Source organism: Chiloscyllium plagiosum, chromosome 18 (assembly GCF_004010195.1).
Source record: "Chiloscyllium plagiosum isolate BGI_BamShark_2017 chromosome 18, ASM401019v2, whole genome shotgun sequence".
In the NCBI taxonomy this organism is placed as follows: domain Eukaryota; kingdom Metazoa; phylum Chordata; class Chondrichthyes; order Orectolobiformes; family Hemiscylliidae; genus Chiloscyllium; species Chiloscyllium plagiosum.
In genome coordinates, this window is record NC_057727.1 from 16,316,441 (window position 1) to 16,334,807 (window position 18,367).

The 18,367-nt window shown below is 39.1% G+C and overlaps 1 protein-coding gene across 2 annotated transcripts; it reads right to left on the reverse strand.

Moving 5' to 3' along the window:
* Window positions 1-320: 320 nt before the first annotated feature.
* On the reverse strand, window positions 321-17,812 carry si:dkey-19e4.5 (UBA_like_SF and PTH2 domain-containing protein). 2 transcript variants are annotated; one of them, XM_043707784.1, is made up of 7 exons: window positions 17,707-17,812; window positions 15,579-15,662; window positions 8,729-8,794; window positions 7,226-7,318; window positions 4,854-4,954; window positions 3,297-3,411; window positions 321-591 (listed from the first exon to the last, which is right to left on the reverse strand). In XM_043707784.1, exons 2-7 carry the CDS (start codon window positions 15,654-15,656, stop codon window positions 505-507), a joined length of 540 nt encoding a protein of 179 aa, XP_043563719.1. In that variant the 5' UTR covers window positions 15,657-15,662; window positions 17,707-17,812; the 3' UTR covers window positions 321-504. The 2 variants fall into 2 exon arrangements, with proteins under 2 accessions (XP_043563719.1, XP_043563720.1); XM_043707785.1 differs by lacking the exon at window positions 17,707-17,812 and adding an exon at window positions 16,175-16,194.
* Window positions 17,813-18,367: the final 555 nt, after the last annotated feature.

Below are 18,367 nucleotides of genomic sequence, written 5' to 3' on the forward strand. Positions count from 1 at the left end.
TACTCCCTGTCTGTGTCCTTCAGATAATAGAGGTTCCTCTGTAGTCCATTGGGTCATCATTCATGTTATTTGCCTCTTCATGCGAACTTGGTCATCCAGGTCAAGCATGAATGGATCAGGATACTGATCAAAATGACTCCAAAATTAGTGGAAAATTAAGTCATTAATTTGCTGCTTTTGACTTGATAAAGACAGTTCAGTCACTGGTCATTGCTTCATCCTCTCTTAAGTGTGATTACTTGAGCTCATAAGGCATTCCATCAAAAAGTCAAATACATGTACTATGCCACACCCAAAATCATCATTAAAACAAGGTTGTGTGGTTTGGAAGGTAGCACTTTAACCTTCAAACTTTGAAGCAAATACAGCAGTAATACAATTGTGTAACAGCATGAATGTGGCATATCCATTTACCAAGTAGGTTTCCAGTCCATATCCTAGTTATTTTCATTTATTACTGCCTCAAACAGTCAATTCCTGTGTAGATGCCAATATTAGTTTGTGTCACAAGAGCTGAAGACTTCCAGTAACCTGATTGACCAGATTCTCCTCACCCATGATTGCCAAGATTGTGCGTGATCCAGCAGCAATCTGAATGAGAAAATAAGGGGATTATCCATCACAGGCATAGACATATACCAACATGTTAAAACACATCTCTACCTACTACTTTTCTGCCATGTCAAAAACTAGGACTCCAGATCTTCACACTCTGGTATATCAAAGTGACCATTATTCACCAAGAAAATAAATATCAGCAAGTTTTCTACCTGTAAAAGGGTATCACCTGAGCCTAACTCTGAACGTCTGACATCCACACAAGTAAAAGTTGTGGGATAGCCAAGAGAAACTAAATTTCCCTCCCTAACCCAATTACATTTGTGTCATATAAGCATCTGATATAAAAATAGTTTGACTACACTTTATCAAAACCTACTTCCCATAAGGAGTCAGTTAAGTAGCACAAAACAGACTCTATAGTCCAACTTGTCCACACTGACCAGATACACTAAACTAACCCTCCTATTCATGTACCCACCCAGATACTTTTTAAAGGTTGTAACTGTAGCCACCCCTCCACTCGCTCTTGCTGCTTGTTCCATACACACACCATCCTCTGCGTGAAAAAGCTGCCCCTCAGGTCCCTTTTAAATCTTGCCCCTCTCACCTTAAACCAGGCCCTCTAGTTTGGACTCCCTACCATGGGGAAAAAGACCTTGGCTAATCACTCTATCCATGCCCCTTATAAACCTCCCTAAGTTCCCCACTCAGCCTCCAATGCTCCAGGGAAAAAAGCTCTGACAATTCAGTCTCTTTCTATAGCTCAAACCCTCCAATCTCAAAGATCTTTGTAAAACTTTTCTAAATCCTTCAAGTTTAACAACATCATTCCTATGCATTCTCCCAGTTTCTCTGTATCCATTCCATCAGGCAGAAGATACAGAAGCCTGAACACAAACTCCAGCAGTTTCAGGAACAGCTTCTTCCAAGACATTATTAGACTGGTGAATGGACTCTGTAGTCTCAAATAATGCTGATCTTGCTAACGTTTGATCTCATCAAGCGCATACCCTATACAATGTAACCTGTATGCCTCTAAGTATTTTTGATCTGTACATCCTTGCTTACTATAATCAGCCTATACTGCTCATAAACAAAACTTTTCACTGTACTTCAGTACACATGACAATAAATAAATCAACCATTGTATGTGTTTCAATGTTGGCATCTTACACAGCAATGCCTATTACATGTAATTTTCTTTGAACGAGGATCTTCCCACCCATCATGATTGACTAGGACCTCAGTCATGTCCAACCCATTTCTTGCACTTCTGCTCTCATCCCTTCCCCTTCTCTCCAGTACAATAAAGTTTTCCTTGTCTTAATTTTTTACCCCACCAGACTCTGCATTCAAAGTATCTATCCTCCACCATTTCTGCCACTTCTGAATACATCTTTTCCCTCCCCTCTCGTCAGCATTCTGCAAGGTCCATTCCCTCGGTGATACCCTGGTCCACTCGTCAGTCCCCATGGCACCTTCCCATGCAGTCACAGAACATGTAACACTTGCTCTTTTGTCTCTCCCCTCCTCACTGTCTAAGATTGCAAACACACCTAGCTAAAGCAGTCGTGTACTTTCAACCTAGTCTACAGTGTTTTCTGCTCATAATGCAGTCTCCTCTAAATTGGCAAGACCACATGCACACTAGGTCAGTGTTTTGTGTAACAGTCCTACTGGTGTTCACAAGGATGACCCAGTCTTTCCAATTGCTTGCTACTTCAATTCACCATCTTGCTCTCATGCTAACATTTCTGTCACAGGTCTCCTGCAGTTTTCAGCAAACTTCAATGCAAGCATTTCTTTGTTCAGTGGGGCATTTCATTGCCTCCAGGATTCAACAATTTCAAAGCATGAACACTGTCTGCCATTGATTCCCTCCCTCACCTCTGCCCAAGTGTCTTGTTTGTAGGTGTTTGCTCTCAGCCAAGCTGAGTTATTTTTAACTATTCACACCTACACTAGCATTTAACATCTTTATCTTTCCTCTACGACTATTAGCATTCCCTTTGTCTTTTACTCTCAATACCCTAAACATCTGTTCAACTCACCCTTCCAACCTGTTTGACAACAGCGCAAAAACCAAAATTGTCCAGTGCCCTTCAGGTTTGTAGAAGAGTCGCATTCAGCATCAAAATATTATCTTTGTTTCTCACTTCAAAGATGTTGCCAGATCTGCTGAGTTTCTCCAGCATTTCCTGTGTTTATTATATATAACCACTACCCCAGTTGAGATCAATTATCTCAGTAAAAGACGAGTAATCAAATTTAGAATTCATTGTATTTTCAGTCTATTTATTAAAGTATTCAGTCTATTTCTCATAAGTTTATTATGCATAAAAGCAGTATGGCACAATACTGCAATACTGAGTTACACTGAAGTAACTGTTATCAGCTCAGGCAGTCCTACAGTTAGTCTCCAATATCTCTGAATTTTAAATGAACAAGGCAGTTACCCCCACCTAACTGGTTCAGTGAAGACCTTGGATGCTGTATGTTTAGATTGGACCTAGGCTCTGATACACCTCTTGCTAAGTTACAGCCAGCAATTCATTTTCCAAGCCCATAAATGGGTGACATGGAAATATACTAACATGGAACCAGCCACATTATGAAATAGAACTGACAGAGTAGCATGTCACAAAACATCTGGATCCAAAATTTAATCACTTTGGCTCTAAGCTGTGAGAAAGTTAAGTTTATTATCTTCTGGGAAAAAAAACAAAATCGTTTACCTGGGTTCTTCCAGCATCCTGTACAAGAAAGTTTGGCAGCTTCAGTTGACAAGCCTGTGCTTGAAGCTCTAAGATGTGTTCAGTGCTGTGCCCCTTCAATACTATCTTCTTACCTCTGGGGGAAAAAAAAAAGATAATTAGCAAATGTATACAAGGAGCTAAAAGAAAAATTCAGTTGGAACTGGAGAAACAATTACTATTTTCCAGATCCAACAATTGTCACTGAAACAGTTTTGCTTCTCTTTTAATCAGTGGGAGAAAATACTACAAAATTAATAGTACAACACCGCATCTGCTGTCATGTCACCTTGTTAATTGTATACACTGAGTATGCAGAAAAATAAAATTCATATTCTGGTTTCCATAGAATAAACAACAGGAGAGTAAAGAACCATTCAAGCAGAGAATAATCAAGGCTCTGCAGTGTTGCACTATGTTAACCTTAAATGAGTCCAACAGATGTGTGCAGTCAATTTTTCTTGAGTTTAGATCCAAAGACTTTCTCAAAATGTGAAGATTCTGTATTATTCTATCAGCCAAATACAGCATTTAGTTCAACAATAATGGGAATAGAACTCCTCTTTCAAATAGAGAAATTATATAATTCTGTTCTATATGACTTAACCCACTACTGAAAATTCAGAGAATGTAGCTTCACATGTATAAGTTTTGGCAATGCAATTTATTAGGTCTCTAATTATGGAGAAAAGGAGTTATCTTGCTTTTCCAATGATCTCATGTCTTTTAAGCATCATTCACATTGCTAGAATGCTTTAGTACATTGGTTTATGTGGTAGATGCTGTGATAGCAACATTTGTAGTGTTAGTGAATTAAATTTCTTTCCTTGCAAGCGAATAAAAGAGCATCCCTTTAATCCCACATCAATAACATCCTGTTGGTTTGTGACAGTTAACAGGTTGCTGAAATATAGCTGTGCTTGAAATAACATTGGGAAGGGGAATGCTCCTGCTTCTCTGTCCAGGCTGGCAAATAACAGAAGCCGTAATACTACAGAGCATACTGCAAGGTTGTTAGTTAATTATTCCCAGAAATTAATCATAAGATGCTGTTAAATTCAGTCAACATTTCATAAAAGGGCACAAAAACAAGTGTGTGCTATAAATGTGTTCAACAAAATTTGTACATGGAAGCATAGCGATTTGATTGAGTTGTTCAGTCAGGTTCTCAACAACAATTGAGATTGAGCATGCCATTTGATCTGCCTTTGCTAGTGCTGGACTACAAAATGTAGTTTCCATTATTTCAAAGCGCCCTCTAGTGACAAATGAGGAAGAATGTTAGTACTGGTGAGGCTCTCCATGTAGATTTAATGTAACCTAGGCAACATCAATTAGTAACACTTCTTTGTGCACATATTAATTTTACAAAACATTCGTTGTATCCAGATTCATATTCTCCAGAAACTTGATATCACAGCTCTACTAAAGCATCTTAAAAAATCCTTTTCTTCCCATGTTGGACACAGAGGATTTTTCTCACACAGACCCAAATAATCTATAATAGACAAGCCCATACTTGATGCCATTATTACTCACCCATCATTGTCCCATGTTGTTAACATCTGTCGCAAGTTGCCTGACTCCTCCAACATCACCTGATATAGACCCACAGCAGCATGGGCCACCTGTGCTGCAACCTGCAGAATTGTACACCTCTTGAGTAAACTGCTTCAATGAGACTCACTGGCCAAGACTAAAAACAAACTTTGAATTCTAACCAATTAGCTTTCAAGTAGTTTTTAATGACTTTCCACTCCTACTGTCACCAATAATTTTGAAGCTCTTATTTGTCACACCAAATTGTTCTTTTAAAATCATTCTTAGAATGTACATGTCACTTCCAGACCGGCATTTACTGCCAGTTCCTTTACTGCCCTTAAATATATGTTTGCAAGTGCTGTTGAAACGCGTACTCGGATAATGGTATTCACTCAGGAGTTTCAGGCTTTGTAACCCAGTAATAATGAAGGAACAACAATAGATATCTAAGTTATTGATGCATGAGCCTACATAGTGTTAAGAGACCACTGTTAAAACTTGCAGCCAAGTCCGATCTCCCCTTCACCTGATGTCAACCATAACACAATGACTTGGACAGTCATTGGACAGCAATCAGGAAAAGGAACCCTTACCAATTGCTAAGGTGTACTATATCCCACCAGACAATTGTGGAACTACCATCACCACAAGCATATCATGGATGAGTTTGACTGAAGAGTCTGTTTTTGTGCTGTATGACTCTGACTTTAAGTTTTGTGGTTATGAAGGGATGGGCATGAAGTGCAACCTTGACAATATCCATAGAATGATAAAAATTAATCTAACTGCTAGCTAACCTCATAACAGATGTTTGTGATCTTTATCACTTATCAGCAGAACCAACAGCCTAAGTCAGAGGAGTTTTAACATTATAAAGCCTGATCAATTAAACTCTACTTTAAATTGTTACTTGTAAATTGTGTAAAACTTATTCCTTATCTCAGCAATGCAATCATAAAATGCATTTTGGTCAAGGAAGTCCCCAAACATTATTGTCTTGAGTAGGCTAATATACAAAGGCTTATAATTCATCTTTTAACATAAAGCAAACAGTGTCACTCCATACACGGGAGTTACTCCATTCACCAAACAGTCACTATTACTGCATCCAAACAACTACAATATGAAGAGAGGTGCATCGTGCCTTCTTTAAGTCCAGAATTTAAAATTTAAATTCCATCCAATGATTTTCAAATCTTCAGAGGTGCAATAACTGAACAATTTAGAGTTTTAGTTATGATTTCCCATCAAATTCTTGGCAATTTATCAAAAATATGCAAGCTACACATTTCCCAAAATTTCAAGTTGGGAGGAAAGAAATCAGTGTTCTGTCAAAAAGGGCATAAAATGATTTAAAACTGAGACTTCTGAAGCCAGCTTTAACAATTTAAATCACAATCATATTCATCCTTTAGGAGTTTAGAATTTTTAATTATAGAGTTTAATGTGTATAAACTAAAGCAACATTTTATTAAATGGGTGGCTCACATACATTCACTTTGAATGTAGAAATAGTGCCAGATATGTGGTACACACAGCTGCAGCACTGCTGTACATTCCAGTTACATCCTTTTGTTCCATTTTAACTAAAACATGCAATGACATAAAAATCCAGAAAGATTAAGCAAAATATTTTGAAGTTGGGGGCCCCAGAAAGGAAGTTGGTCATGTATATTCCTGCATGTCTACAATTTATGATTAAGGGTCTGAACCAACCCATTAATGTATCATCTCTTCTCAGTGATCTGTATTTTAGCACTGTGTTTCTTTTCTTTGCATCATCAATAGTATCCAGTGGGTGAAGAAAATGAAATGGGAGAGACCAGGGAGAAAAAAAATTAATTTGAGATTGGCCTTAAGCCTTATGAAAGAGTTGCTTCATCTTTCATTAGAACAAAGCAACATTTACTTTCATACTCACATGGAGGTCTGGGATGAAACACTGTGTATCATGTTTACAAATCTCATACAGGAGTAAAAAGGTGTTAAATTAGACTTGTATTTTGATTCTAATAAAATTAATTCTTAAAAATCTATTTCAAACAGAGTGAAATTCTGCTAACCTCACATGGCTATTGTTTTAGCTCTGAATGAATAAGGAGATACAGATAATTTCATTTGCAGTCAGATCCCTATTCATAAGACAATGTGTGTGGCAAGTACAATGGATTAAGCACCACATCTGTCACGGTGACTTCCAGAATCTAATGCTTATTCCCAATATGGTCTCTCAAGGACATGTTTAAATTTGCATTGAAATATTGAATATTTATATCTACTAGTTTTTCAATTAAAATAAACCCTTGAGTAATTTTTTGTAATGTGGTTTATGCTTTTCTTTTGGGATGAGACTATAAAGAACTTCATACCTTTCCAATTCCCATGCTCAATTCCATGTTCACAACAAACACCATCTTATATACATCACTCTCTGATCCACCAACCTCATATCCAGAAAACATCTGAAAGAAAAATAGAATTGCTATTACCACGCAGTAGTGTGAATTTGGTAATTGCAGTTTGTTGACAATTTTAACAAGAAAGAATATTTGGTTTAAATTATAACTATGTTGCTAATATAAAGTTGAATTGAGAGGTTTAATGGTTAATTGGCAATCATACAGCAACTCTCAGAGCACTCTTGAAGTGCAGGTGGTTGTGTCCCTAACTCTGGGCCAGAAGGCCTTGGTTCAAGTTCCACTTACTCCAGTTCCAACTGATTGAAAAATAAATCCACTTAATGGTTTATAACCCAGCTTATTGCACTGAAGTGTTAAATCAGTCTGTTTTTCTGATAACACATGTGGACACAGAGTAGAGACAGAATTAGGAAACACAAGATTCACTTTTGGGAGAGACCAACATCACTGAACCTCATAGATTAGCTTTAATTCAGATCCAATTTTGTAAGAGCAAGTCAGGCTCACATCCCTCTAAACCCTACTTATTCATACACCCATTCAGATGCCTTTTAAACTATGAAATCAGACCAACCTCCACTACTTCTTCTGGCAGATCTTTCCATATACTTACCATCCTCTGCCTTTTAGGTTCCTTTTATATCTTTCCCCTCTCATCTTAAACCTATGCCCTCTAGTTTTAGACTCTCCTACCCCAATGAAAAATCCTTGTATGTTTACCCTATCCATGCCCCTCATGATTTTATAAACCTCTGTAAGGTAAGATTACCCCTCAGCCTCCAACACTCCAGGGAAACTAGCCCCAGCCTATTCAACCTTCCCCTATAGTTCAAACCCTCCAACCATGACAACATCCTTGTAAATCTTTTCTTTCCATGCCATATATCTCTATGACTCATACATTCTTCTGTCATAATAGGCTCTATTGTATTTTGCAATTGGGGTGTGACAGGAAGCAGGAATGAAATGGAGATCAAAAAAAGACTGCAAATTGAAAATCAGAATTTCAAACTTCAACAATCTGTGAAAAGTCACTAGGAAGGGGAGTGGGGAGGAAGTGAATTTTTTTAAAGTTAAAATTCATAGAAAACTCCAGAATTAAGTCCCAGAAGGCTATAGCAACCATGAAACAAAGTCCAAGTCACACGTTACTGTAGGATGGACACAGGTAAACAGGTCTCAGTCTGTGGAATATAATACAAGCTGCTACAGAACAATCTCAAGATCCCACGTTTACACAAGGAAAATGGCTGTTTTCAAAACCTCCTGCTGTTTAGAATGCTTTGCTAATATCAAACGAGAACATTCAATATAGAACGCTAACAAATAATATAAAAACATGCTGGATTGAAAAGGGATTTTTTTAAAAACCACATAGCTTTAATTTGTTGCTGTACAGAGTGATCTCTGGTGACTGCATTTTGTGAAAAACATCTTCAGTACGGTCCTTACTTCAAGTTCACTGAAGTAAAACAGAGCAGCAGAATCACTGGACTGATTCCCAGTTTTAATCAGAGCCTGTGAACAAGAGGAAGAAAGACAAATTAGCTACAATGGAATGAAGAGAAATTTCAGTATGGCAGATACAATGAGCGCACCAAGATGGGGTGGAGGTTGTGCAAAGAATCTCTTAAATCAATAGTAAATGTAAAATGCTGTGAAAAATACTAGAAACTCTGTCTGTGAGAAACTTCCTCTAAAACTGTCAAAGCGATTCAGCAAGACACAAAACAAAGGCAGACAACTTCATCCCAGGAGGGAAAAAACATTTTTATTGAAATAAAGAACTGTCATTTATATTGCACATTATTGCATTGTTAGGGAAATTCAAAGTGCTTCACAGCCAATGAAAGTTTTTTTTTAAAAAAGGTGAAATCAATATTAGCGATAGGAGAGTGCAATTACGCAGTTCCACAATGAAACCAATTATTCTGCAGTGTTGGTCAAGGAAGGAAGCTTGGCCAGAAGTGGGAGAAACCTCTGTGTAAGCCTTTGAATAAAGCCACGTGATTTTTCCAGATCATGTTTCACATGTGAGATGACTTAACTTCCCGAGTCCTGCACTGGAATACTAGTCTAGATGCTGTGCTCAATCAAGATATGCAATTCAAGCCAAAAAAGTCTAACTCAAAAGACAAAATTGCAAAATGGAACCAAGCTAAAACTTGCAAATTGTCTTCTACATACAAGACTTGAGAAAACAAATCATCACTTTCAACTAATGTACCTGAAAAATGCTAACCTAACATCATTATTCTGCAACACAACAATGGTTTTATCACAATCCTTCTGCTTCATCTTTCCCCAGCCACCATCTCCTCCGAAATGAAATGTCACAGATGCTGTTGGTACAATGTTTTGATTGGTTAGCCCTAATAAGAGCCGAGGTAATAATAACATCAGCATTTTCAGTCACCCCAGAGTATAACCTCACTCTTGCTTTTTGTCAACCATCCCAGGTGAGTACAGAAGAAAACTCATTTAACCGCAGGACACAACATCCAGATCACTCAGTACAAAACCTTACTGATCACATTAAAATACAAACTGGCAGTTACTTCAGCTACCAACAACCATGCTGTGAAATGCTTTCACCATAAGCTCCAAAAGAAAAAAAACAGGGAAACTTTCAAAACAAGGTCAATCCAAAATACAAAGTTAAAAATCACACAACACAGATTATAGTCAAATAGGATTAATTGGAAGCATTAGCTTTCAGAGCGCTGCTCCTTCATCAGGTGGTTGTGTGCTAGTGCTTCCAAATAAACCTGTTGGACTATAACCTGGTGTTATGTGATTTTTTTTTCCTTTTGTATACCCCAGTCCAACAGCGGCACCTCCAAATCATGTCAACCCAAAATAAGTTATTGTACAAGCTCAAAATTGCAAATGAAAGAAGACAAAGGGTATGATGAACATTTGACATCAGGACACTGAATGAGAAAGCAGGCAATAATGAACTTGTACACAAAATTAGTTAGGATGCAATGGAAGGACAGAAATATTATGGACACCCCAAATAGGGTGGATATTAGAACCCTGACAGAAAGAGTAAAAGGTTTACTAAAATGAAAGGTGAAGATGGAAAGCTTTAAAAACAGCAACTTGTATTTCTATGACACGTGATATCTAATCTTCCTCTAACACTGCCCCTATTTCATTTGCTTTTTTTCTATAGTACAACACTCATTTTATCACCTCCAGACAGTGTCAGACCTGAGTTTCTCCAGCACTTGTTATATATTTCTTTAGTGTTTTTAATGTAATAAAACATGCCCAGGCATCACACACCAACTTCATAAAGCAAAATTTGACACAGAATCAAATCGTAGGTGATTTCAATGTGCAGGTGGACTGAGAAAAATCAGACAGGTAGCAGATCTCAAGAAAAGGATTTTGTGGAATGTCCACAAGATTTTATTTAGAGTAGCTCGTAGTAGAGCCCACTTGGGAATAGACAGTTCTGGATTTGGTAATGTGTAATGAGGCAGACTTGATTAGGCAGCTTAAAGTGAAGGAACCGCTAGAGGACAGTGAACGTACAATATGGAATTCACCCTGCCGTTTGAAAGAGCAAAGCTGGAATTAGATGTAACTTATCACAATTGAGTAAAGGTAACTACATAGACATGAGCTGGCCAGAATTGATTGCAAGGGGAGCCTAGCAGGGAAGTCAGTGGAGCAGCAATTGCAGAGTTTCTGTGGGTAATTTGGTGGGGTGGGGGGGCTCAGCAGAAATTCATTCCAAGGAAGAACAAACAAATTAAGGGGAAGATGAGTCAACCATGGCTGATAACAGAAGTCAGAAACAACAATAAAAGCAAAAGAAAAGCACATAATGTGGTGAAGATTACCAGGAATCCAGGGGTTTGGGAAATTTTTAAGAACCAACAGAGAATGACTAAAAACAAAAGTAATAAGAGGGGGATAAGATAAAATAGGAGAATAGCCTAGCTAGTAATGTAAAAGGAGATGACAGGAGTTTTTTTTAAGATATCTAAAAGGTAAGGGAAAGAGGCAAGAATGGACATGAGACGACTGTAAAATGAAGCTGGAGAAGTAGTGATGGGGAACAAAGAAATGATGGAGGAACTGAATAGGTATTTTGTTTTAGTTTTCACAGTGGAAAACACCAGCAGAATACCAGAACTTCAAGAGAATCGGGGTCAGAGGTGAATGTAGTGGCCATCATTAAAGAGAAGGTGCTAGGGAAGCTGAAATGTCTGGAGGTGGATAAATCACCCAGACCAGATAGACCACACTCCAGAATTCTGAAGGAGGTAACTGAGGAGATTAGAGAAGCATTGATGATGATATTTCAGGAAACACTGGAGACGAGGAGAGTCTCCTAGAACTGGAAAATGGCTAACATAACACCACTGTTAAGGAAGAAAGGAAGGCAGAAGATAGGAAACTACCAGCCAGTTAGCCTGACTTCATCATTTATAAGATTTTAGATTCTATTTTTAAGGATGAGATTGCGGAGTACTTGGAAGTGCATAGTAAAATAGTTAAAAATCACACAACACCAGGTTAGCTTTCAGAGTGCTGCTCCTTCATCAGGTGGCACTCCGAAAGCTAGTGCTTCCAATCAAACCTGTTTGACTGTAACCAGGTGTTGTGTGATTTTTAAACTTTGTACACCCCAGTCCAACACCGGCATCTCCAAATCATAGTAAAATAGGACTAAGTCAACATGGCTTCTTCAAGGGAGGTCATGCCTGACAAATCTGCCAGAATTCTTTGCAGTAACTAACAAGTTAGACAAAGGAGTGTTATTGGACATAATCTATGTGGATTTCCAGAAGGCCTCCGATAAGGTGCCACACAGGAGGCTGCTAAATCAGACAAGTGTCCACGTTGTTAGGAGCAAGGTACTGGCATGAATGGAACATTGGCTCACTGGAAGAAGACAGAGAGTAGGGTTAAAGGGATCTTTTTCAGGGTTGCAGCCAGTGACTAGTGGAGTTCCACAGAGGTCCATGTTAGGACGATAGTTTTTCATGTTATACGTAACGTTCTGAATAAAGGAATTGAGAGCATTGTTGCTAAATTTGCAGATGAAACAAAGCTAGGTGGAGGGACAGCAGTATTGAGGAGGTGGGGAGGCTGCAGAAGGACTTGGACAGGCTGGCAGAGTGGGCAAAGAAGTGGCAAATGGAATATAACTGAGAAAGTATGAGGTTATGCACTTTGGTAGGAAGAAATAGAAATATAGTCTATTTTTTAAACAGGGAAACGTTTCAGAAATCTGAAGGACAAAGGGACTTGGGGTTCCTAGTTCAGGATTCTCTTAAAGTTAGCACACAGGATCAGTTAGCAGTTAAGAAAGCAAATGCAATTTTAGCATTCATTTCTAAAGGACTAGAATGCAAGAGCAGAGATATGCTTCTGAGACAGAGTAAGGCTCTGGTCAGACTGTATTTGTAACATTGTGAGTAGTTTTAGGCTCTGCATCTAAGGATGAATGTGTTGGCTTTGGAGGGGATCCGGAGATTTACAAGAATGATCCTGGAGGTGAAGGGCTTGTCATATGAAGAATGGTTGAGGACTCTGGGTATGTACTTGATCCAATTTAGAAGGATGAGGGGGGCATTGAAACTTACAGAATACCGAGAGGACTGAATAGAGTGGACATGAGAAAGATGTTTCCATTAGTAGGAGCCTGGGATCGGAGGGTACAGCCTCAGAGTGAAGGAATTACTTTTTTGAACTAAGATGAGGGGAGATTTTTTCAGCCAGAGCATTAATCTGTGGAATTTATCGCCAGAGAGGGCTGTAAAAGTCAAGTCATTGAGTGTATTTAAGACAGAGACAGTTAGGTTCTTGATTGGTAAACAGATCAAGGGTTACAGGGAGAAGACAGGATAATAGGGTTAAGAAACATATCAGCCATGATTGAATAGTACAGCAGACTGGTACGTTGAATGGCTTAATTCTGCTGTTGTATTGTATGGTCTTATGGAGACTATTGAGAAGATGAACAAAAGCTTGATGACAAAAATGTCATTAGAATGTCTAAGAGGGGTATAAACTTTTTTTTGAAGATAAATAGTGCAAGATAGTTTGTATTGTTTGGTAAATCAGGAATAAGGAGCATTGACTCAGGGTTATCACTATATTAACTAAAGCAGTCCATGTACAAATATAGCAAGACAGGATTCCGTGAGTGGTGAGCCTGTAGAATTCTCTGCAACAGAAAGTGGTTGAGAAGGAGTTAAATGTAGTTCTCAAGGCTAAAGGAATCTCAGGCTATGGGGAGAAAGGAGAACAGGGTACAAATCTGGCTGATCTTTACTGAGTGGAGGAGCAAGCTCAAAGAGTTTATTGCGACTCTTCTATGCTCCATGTAGAGTTTAGACAATATCCTGGATTGGGCTGACAAGTGGCATTCATGCCACTTCAGGCAATAACTAACTCAACAAGAGAGAATCTAACCATCACGTCTTAATATTCAATGGCATTACCACTGCTATTTCTCCCAGTATCAACATCCTAGGGGTAGTTTACCCAGGACCAAAAACTGAACTGGACCAGATATAGCAATACTGTGGCGACAAAAGGTCAGAAGTTAGGCATCTTGCAACAAATTACTCACCACCTGACTTCCAAAAGCTTGTCCACCGTCTACAAAGCTCAGTTCAGGAATGTGATGGAATAGTCCCCCACATGCCTAGATAGATGTGGCTCCAACAACACTTAAAATGCTTGATACTATCCAGTACAAAGCAATCAGCTTGACAGGGACCACATCCATTCCCTTCACTGCCACTCAGTAACAGCAGTGTGCACCATCTACAAGATGCACTGCAGAAATTCACCAAGGCTCCTTAGACAACACTTTCCAAACTCATGACCATTATCATCTTGACATACAAGGATAGCAGGTACACAGGAACATCACCACCTACAAGTTCCCCTCCATACCACTCATCATTCTGGCTTGGAAATATAAAGCTGTTCCTTCAGTACCATTGGATCAGAATCCTGGAACTGACTACCTAACAGTAGATCTACCTACAGCAAACATGTACTGTGAATCAAGAAGAAGTTGACTACCAACTTCTCAAGGGCATCTAGGGATGGACAATAAATGCTTGTCCAGCCAGTGATGTCACAGAGAAGTACAACATGGAAACAGACCCTTTGGGCCATCTCATCCATACCGACCAGATATCCTAACCTAATCTAGTCCAATTTACCAGCACTTGGCCAATATCCCTCTAAACCCTTCCTATTCATATATCCATCCAGATGCCTTTTAAAATGTAGTAACTGTACCAGCCTCCACCACTTCCTCTGGCAGCTCACTTCATCCATATTCCACCCTCCATGTGAAAAAGTTGCCCCTTAGGTCCCTTTTAAATGTTTCCCCTCTTACCCTAAACCTATGACCTCTAGTTCTGGACTCCCCCAATCCAGGGAAAAGACTTTTGTCCATTTATCCTATCCATGCTCAATTTTATAAACCTCTATAAGGTCACCCCTCCGCTCCGATGCTCTAGGGAAAACAGCCCCACCCAATTCAACCTCTCCCTATAGCTCAAATCCTCCAACTCTGGCAACATCCTTGTAAATAGTTTCTGAATCCTCTCAAGTTTCCCAACATCCTTCTGATAGGAAAGAGACCAGAATTGCTTGCAATATTCCAAAAGTGGCCTAACCAATGTCCTGCAGAGTCGCACCGTGACCTCCCAACTCGTATATTCAATGCTCTGTCCAATAAAGGAAAGCATACCAAGTGCCTCCTTCACTATCCTATCAACCTGCGACTCCACCTTCAAGGAGCTATGAACCTACACTCTAAGGTCTCTTTGTTCAGTAACACATCCCAGGACCTTCCCATTAAGTGTACAAATCCTGCCCTGATTTGCCTTTCCAAAATGCAGTACCTCACATTTATCTAAATTAAACTCCATCTGCTACTCCTCAGCCCATTGGCCCATCTGATCAAGATCCAGTTGTACTCTGAGGTAACTTCACTGTCCACTACATTTCCAATTTTGGTGTCATCTGTAAACTTACTAACTATACCTCCTATATTCACATCCTGTCCACTTCTCAGAATGCTTACAAACAATTTAAGATAGTTGTTAGATTTTGGCACAATGCATTGCACAAGCAATTCTGAAGCATTGTTTAAAAGAAAACTGAATTATTACTTTTAAAGAAAGGTTGTAGTACGATGACTAAAAGGAAAAAGGTAAGTTAAAAAGCCAAACTGAAGAGCAAGCAGCAGCCCATGCAGAATAAGGTGAGTAGCCTTTTCTTGTGCTATAATTCCATAACTCAATTCACCCACCTCCTTGGCTTTATCTTCAGAGATGCCCAGCTCCATCAGTTGCTGCAAAAACACTGGATTTACTTCTGTTTCTGCCATCTTTCACTTAAGCGGATGAAAAATAAACCATGTGAAATGCACTGCATACATAAGACTGAATAATTTTCTTCTAAGTTCAGGTTCCTGCTGGTCCCTTACTTATGCTGCAATACAGCAGATGTAAAGTAGCAGTTCATCTCTGAAGAAATGAAAACACAGAGAGAGAAAGAGAGAGAGAGAGACTAAGGGAGCACAGTGTTGGAGACTGACAGATAAAAAAATGGCAGAGAGTAAATGGGCAGCAGGAAAGGTTCACACACTAACAGTCAAGAAACATAGACAAACAAAGTGAAGTGAACTTGAGGCAATATAGTGCCAGAAATTAAAGAAACACAGCAGAGAGGAATCAGAGAAAGAGAGAGTATAAGCAGTGAAAACAATTTTTTTTTAAATCATGCAGAGACATCGCAGGCAGCCAGTAAGTGACAGGCTGCTCAGAATCTGGAGGCGAGGATACATAGCTAAAGCAGTTTGTGGAAAGAGTGGAGATAGCACTGGGGAAGCAACGTTTTAAAAACCTTAAACAGTTTATCATCAATACAAGGCACGATGGCTCAGTGGTTAGTATTGCTGCCTCACAGCACCAGGGTCCCAGGTTCGATTTCAGCCTCTGGCAACTGTCTGTGTGGAGTTTGCGCATTCTCCCCGTATCTGCGTGGGTTTCCTCCGGGAGCTCTGGTTTCCTCCCATAGTCCAAAGATGTGCAGGTCAGGTGAATTGGCTGTGCTAAATTGTCCATAGTGTTTGGTGCATTAGTCAAAGGGAAATGGGTCTGGGTGGGCTACTCTTCAGAGGGTCGTTGTGGACTTGTTGGGCCGAAGGGCCTGTTTCCACACTGTAGAGAATCTAATCTAATCAAGGGAGGCTGACTGGTGAGATTTATAAAAATTTTACAAGCTGTTCATAGTAGCTATAATCTCCAGATTTATGCATGCAGCACATGCAGTTAAGTATAGAAATTAGAGAATGTCTCGCTGGTGAGATAGTGCAGGAGGGAGGGCCTTCGACTCTTGGGAGTGGAAATGGTTCTAATGGGGATGGAACCTAAATTGTCCTTGACGACAGTTTGTCTGTTATTGGGACAGATTAACTTGACAGAGGGCAGAAACCAGGAGGTAATATTAAAGAAAATCAAGGTGTATATAGGCTGGAAGAAGGTAGCACTAAAATCAGTTATACTAAGATATTAGATGGAACGAAGAGGGATTGTAAGCAAGTCTTTAAAGATACAAAAGAGAAAATGCTGGAAAATCTCAGCAGGTTTGGCAGCATCTGTAAGGAGAGAAAAGAGCTGACTTTTTGAGTCTAACTGACCCTTTGTCAAAGCTTTAAAGATACAGTCTGGGTATAATCAACGTACATCCCCATGAAGGGGAAAGGTAAAACAAACAATGGCAAAACTTCTTAAATGACAGGAAAAAGAGATACATGACAAACATTAGGTTTAAAACATATGTGACAGCCAGGTCAATTACAGACAGTTCAGAGTAGATACAAAAAAAAATCATGTGCAGCAAAGAAATCATGAAAATAGATTCTTAACTAACATAAGAGGGGATTCAAATGTTTCTATTGACTTATAAAATGAGTAGAGTCAATTAGGGATCTAAAATAGGATTTACACATTTAAGTAGAGGACATGGCTAAGGTATTAAATAAAAACTTTAAATCTGTCTTTACGAAAGAAGATGCTACCAAAGTCTTAGTGAAAGAAGAGGTAGTTGAGAGATAGGTTTAAACATTAATTTAGACGGGTATTAAGACCGGCTTGTTGTATTCAACTGATATGCCACCAAGACCAGTTCAGACACAAAGGATTATGAGGAAATAAAACAGCTAAAACGTCTGATCTTAGCTGCTGAGTGAGGTGACAGATGTATCTGTATTTTTGGAATACAAAATAAGTAGATTTTGATTTGATGGAAAAAAATTGAGTGGGGGAAAAAGGGAGTGAGAAAGAGAGAGAGGAGGGTTCGAGCGGGTGCGGCTTTACTCTCAATGGACACATCCATTTACAGCTATGGATCGATTCTCAATTAACCATCAATACCTCAGACCCCGAGCATCGATCACAAAACAATAAACACCCGCCCCTACTAGAACTCTACGATCAATAATCCACGAGCGCCGCACCGAAAAGAAACCCCCCCGCTTTCCTGCCCAACACTCAATTGCGTCCGGCGGGAGAACCATCAGCTCGGATAATGCTTCCTCCCCACTCCCACTCCCACTGCCAATGCCAGCTGGCCCTGTGTGATGAATTAAATAAATAAATACAGATATTGTCACTCGTTCACACAATCAATATTGTGATAACTTTGAATCTTTTTTTAGAAACCTGCTCGGTAAATTTTTAATTTTTTTTTGAAACCAGAATTAATTCCTGATAAAGTAGATTAGATATTTACTGATAACTTCCAAGTTGGGGCAGCCACAAAATAATGTTTTGCTCCTGTAAAGTACAGAGATTGCAAAAATAATGCTGGGATTTGAAATAAAAGAAATAACAGCACGTCAGCTGTCACCTGGACAGAAAGAAAGAAATGATCGTGTGAACTTTATCATATTCATTCTTCTTTCTCTACACAAGTTGTTTTTAAGCTTTAATTAACCTTGATCAGGAATGGACGATGTTGTGATACTGAACATTTTGTAAGTGATTTAAATGGGTATGGGACAGATATAAGCATTGAGTTGAATGTGTATCTTAC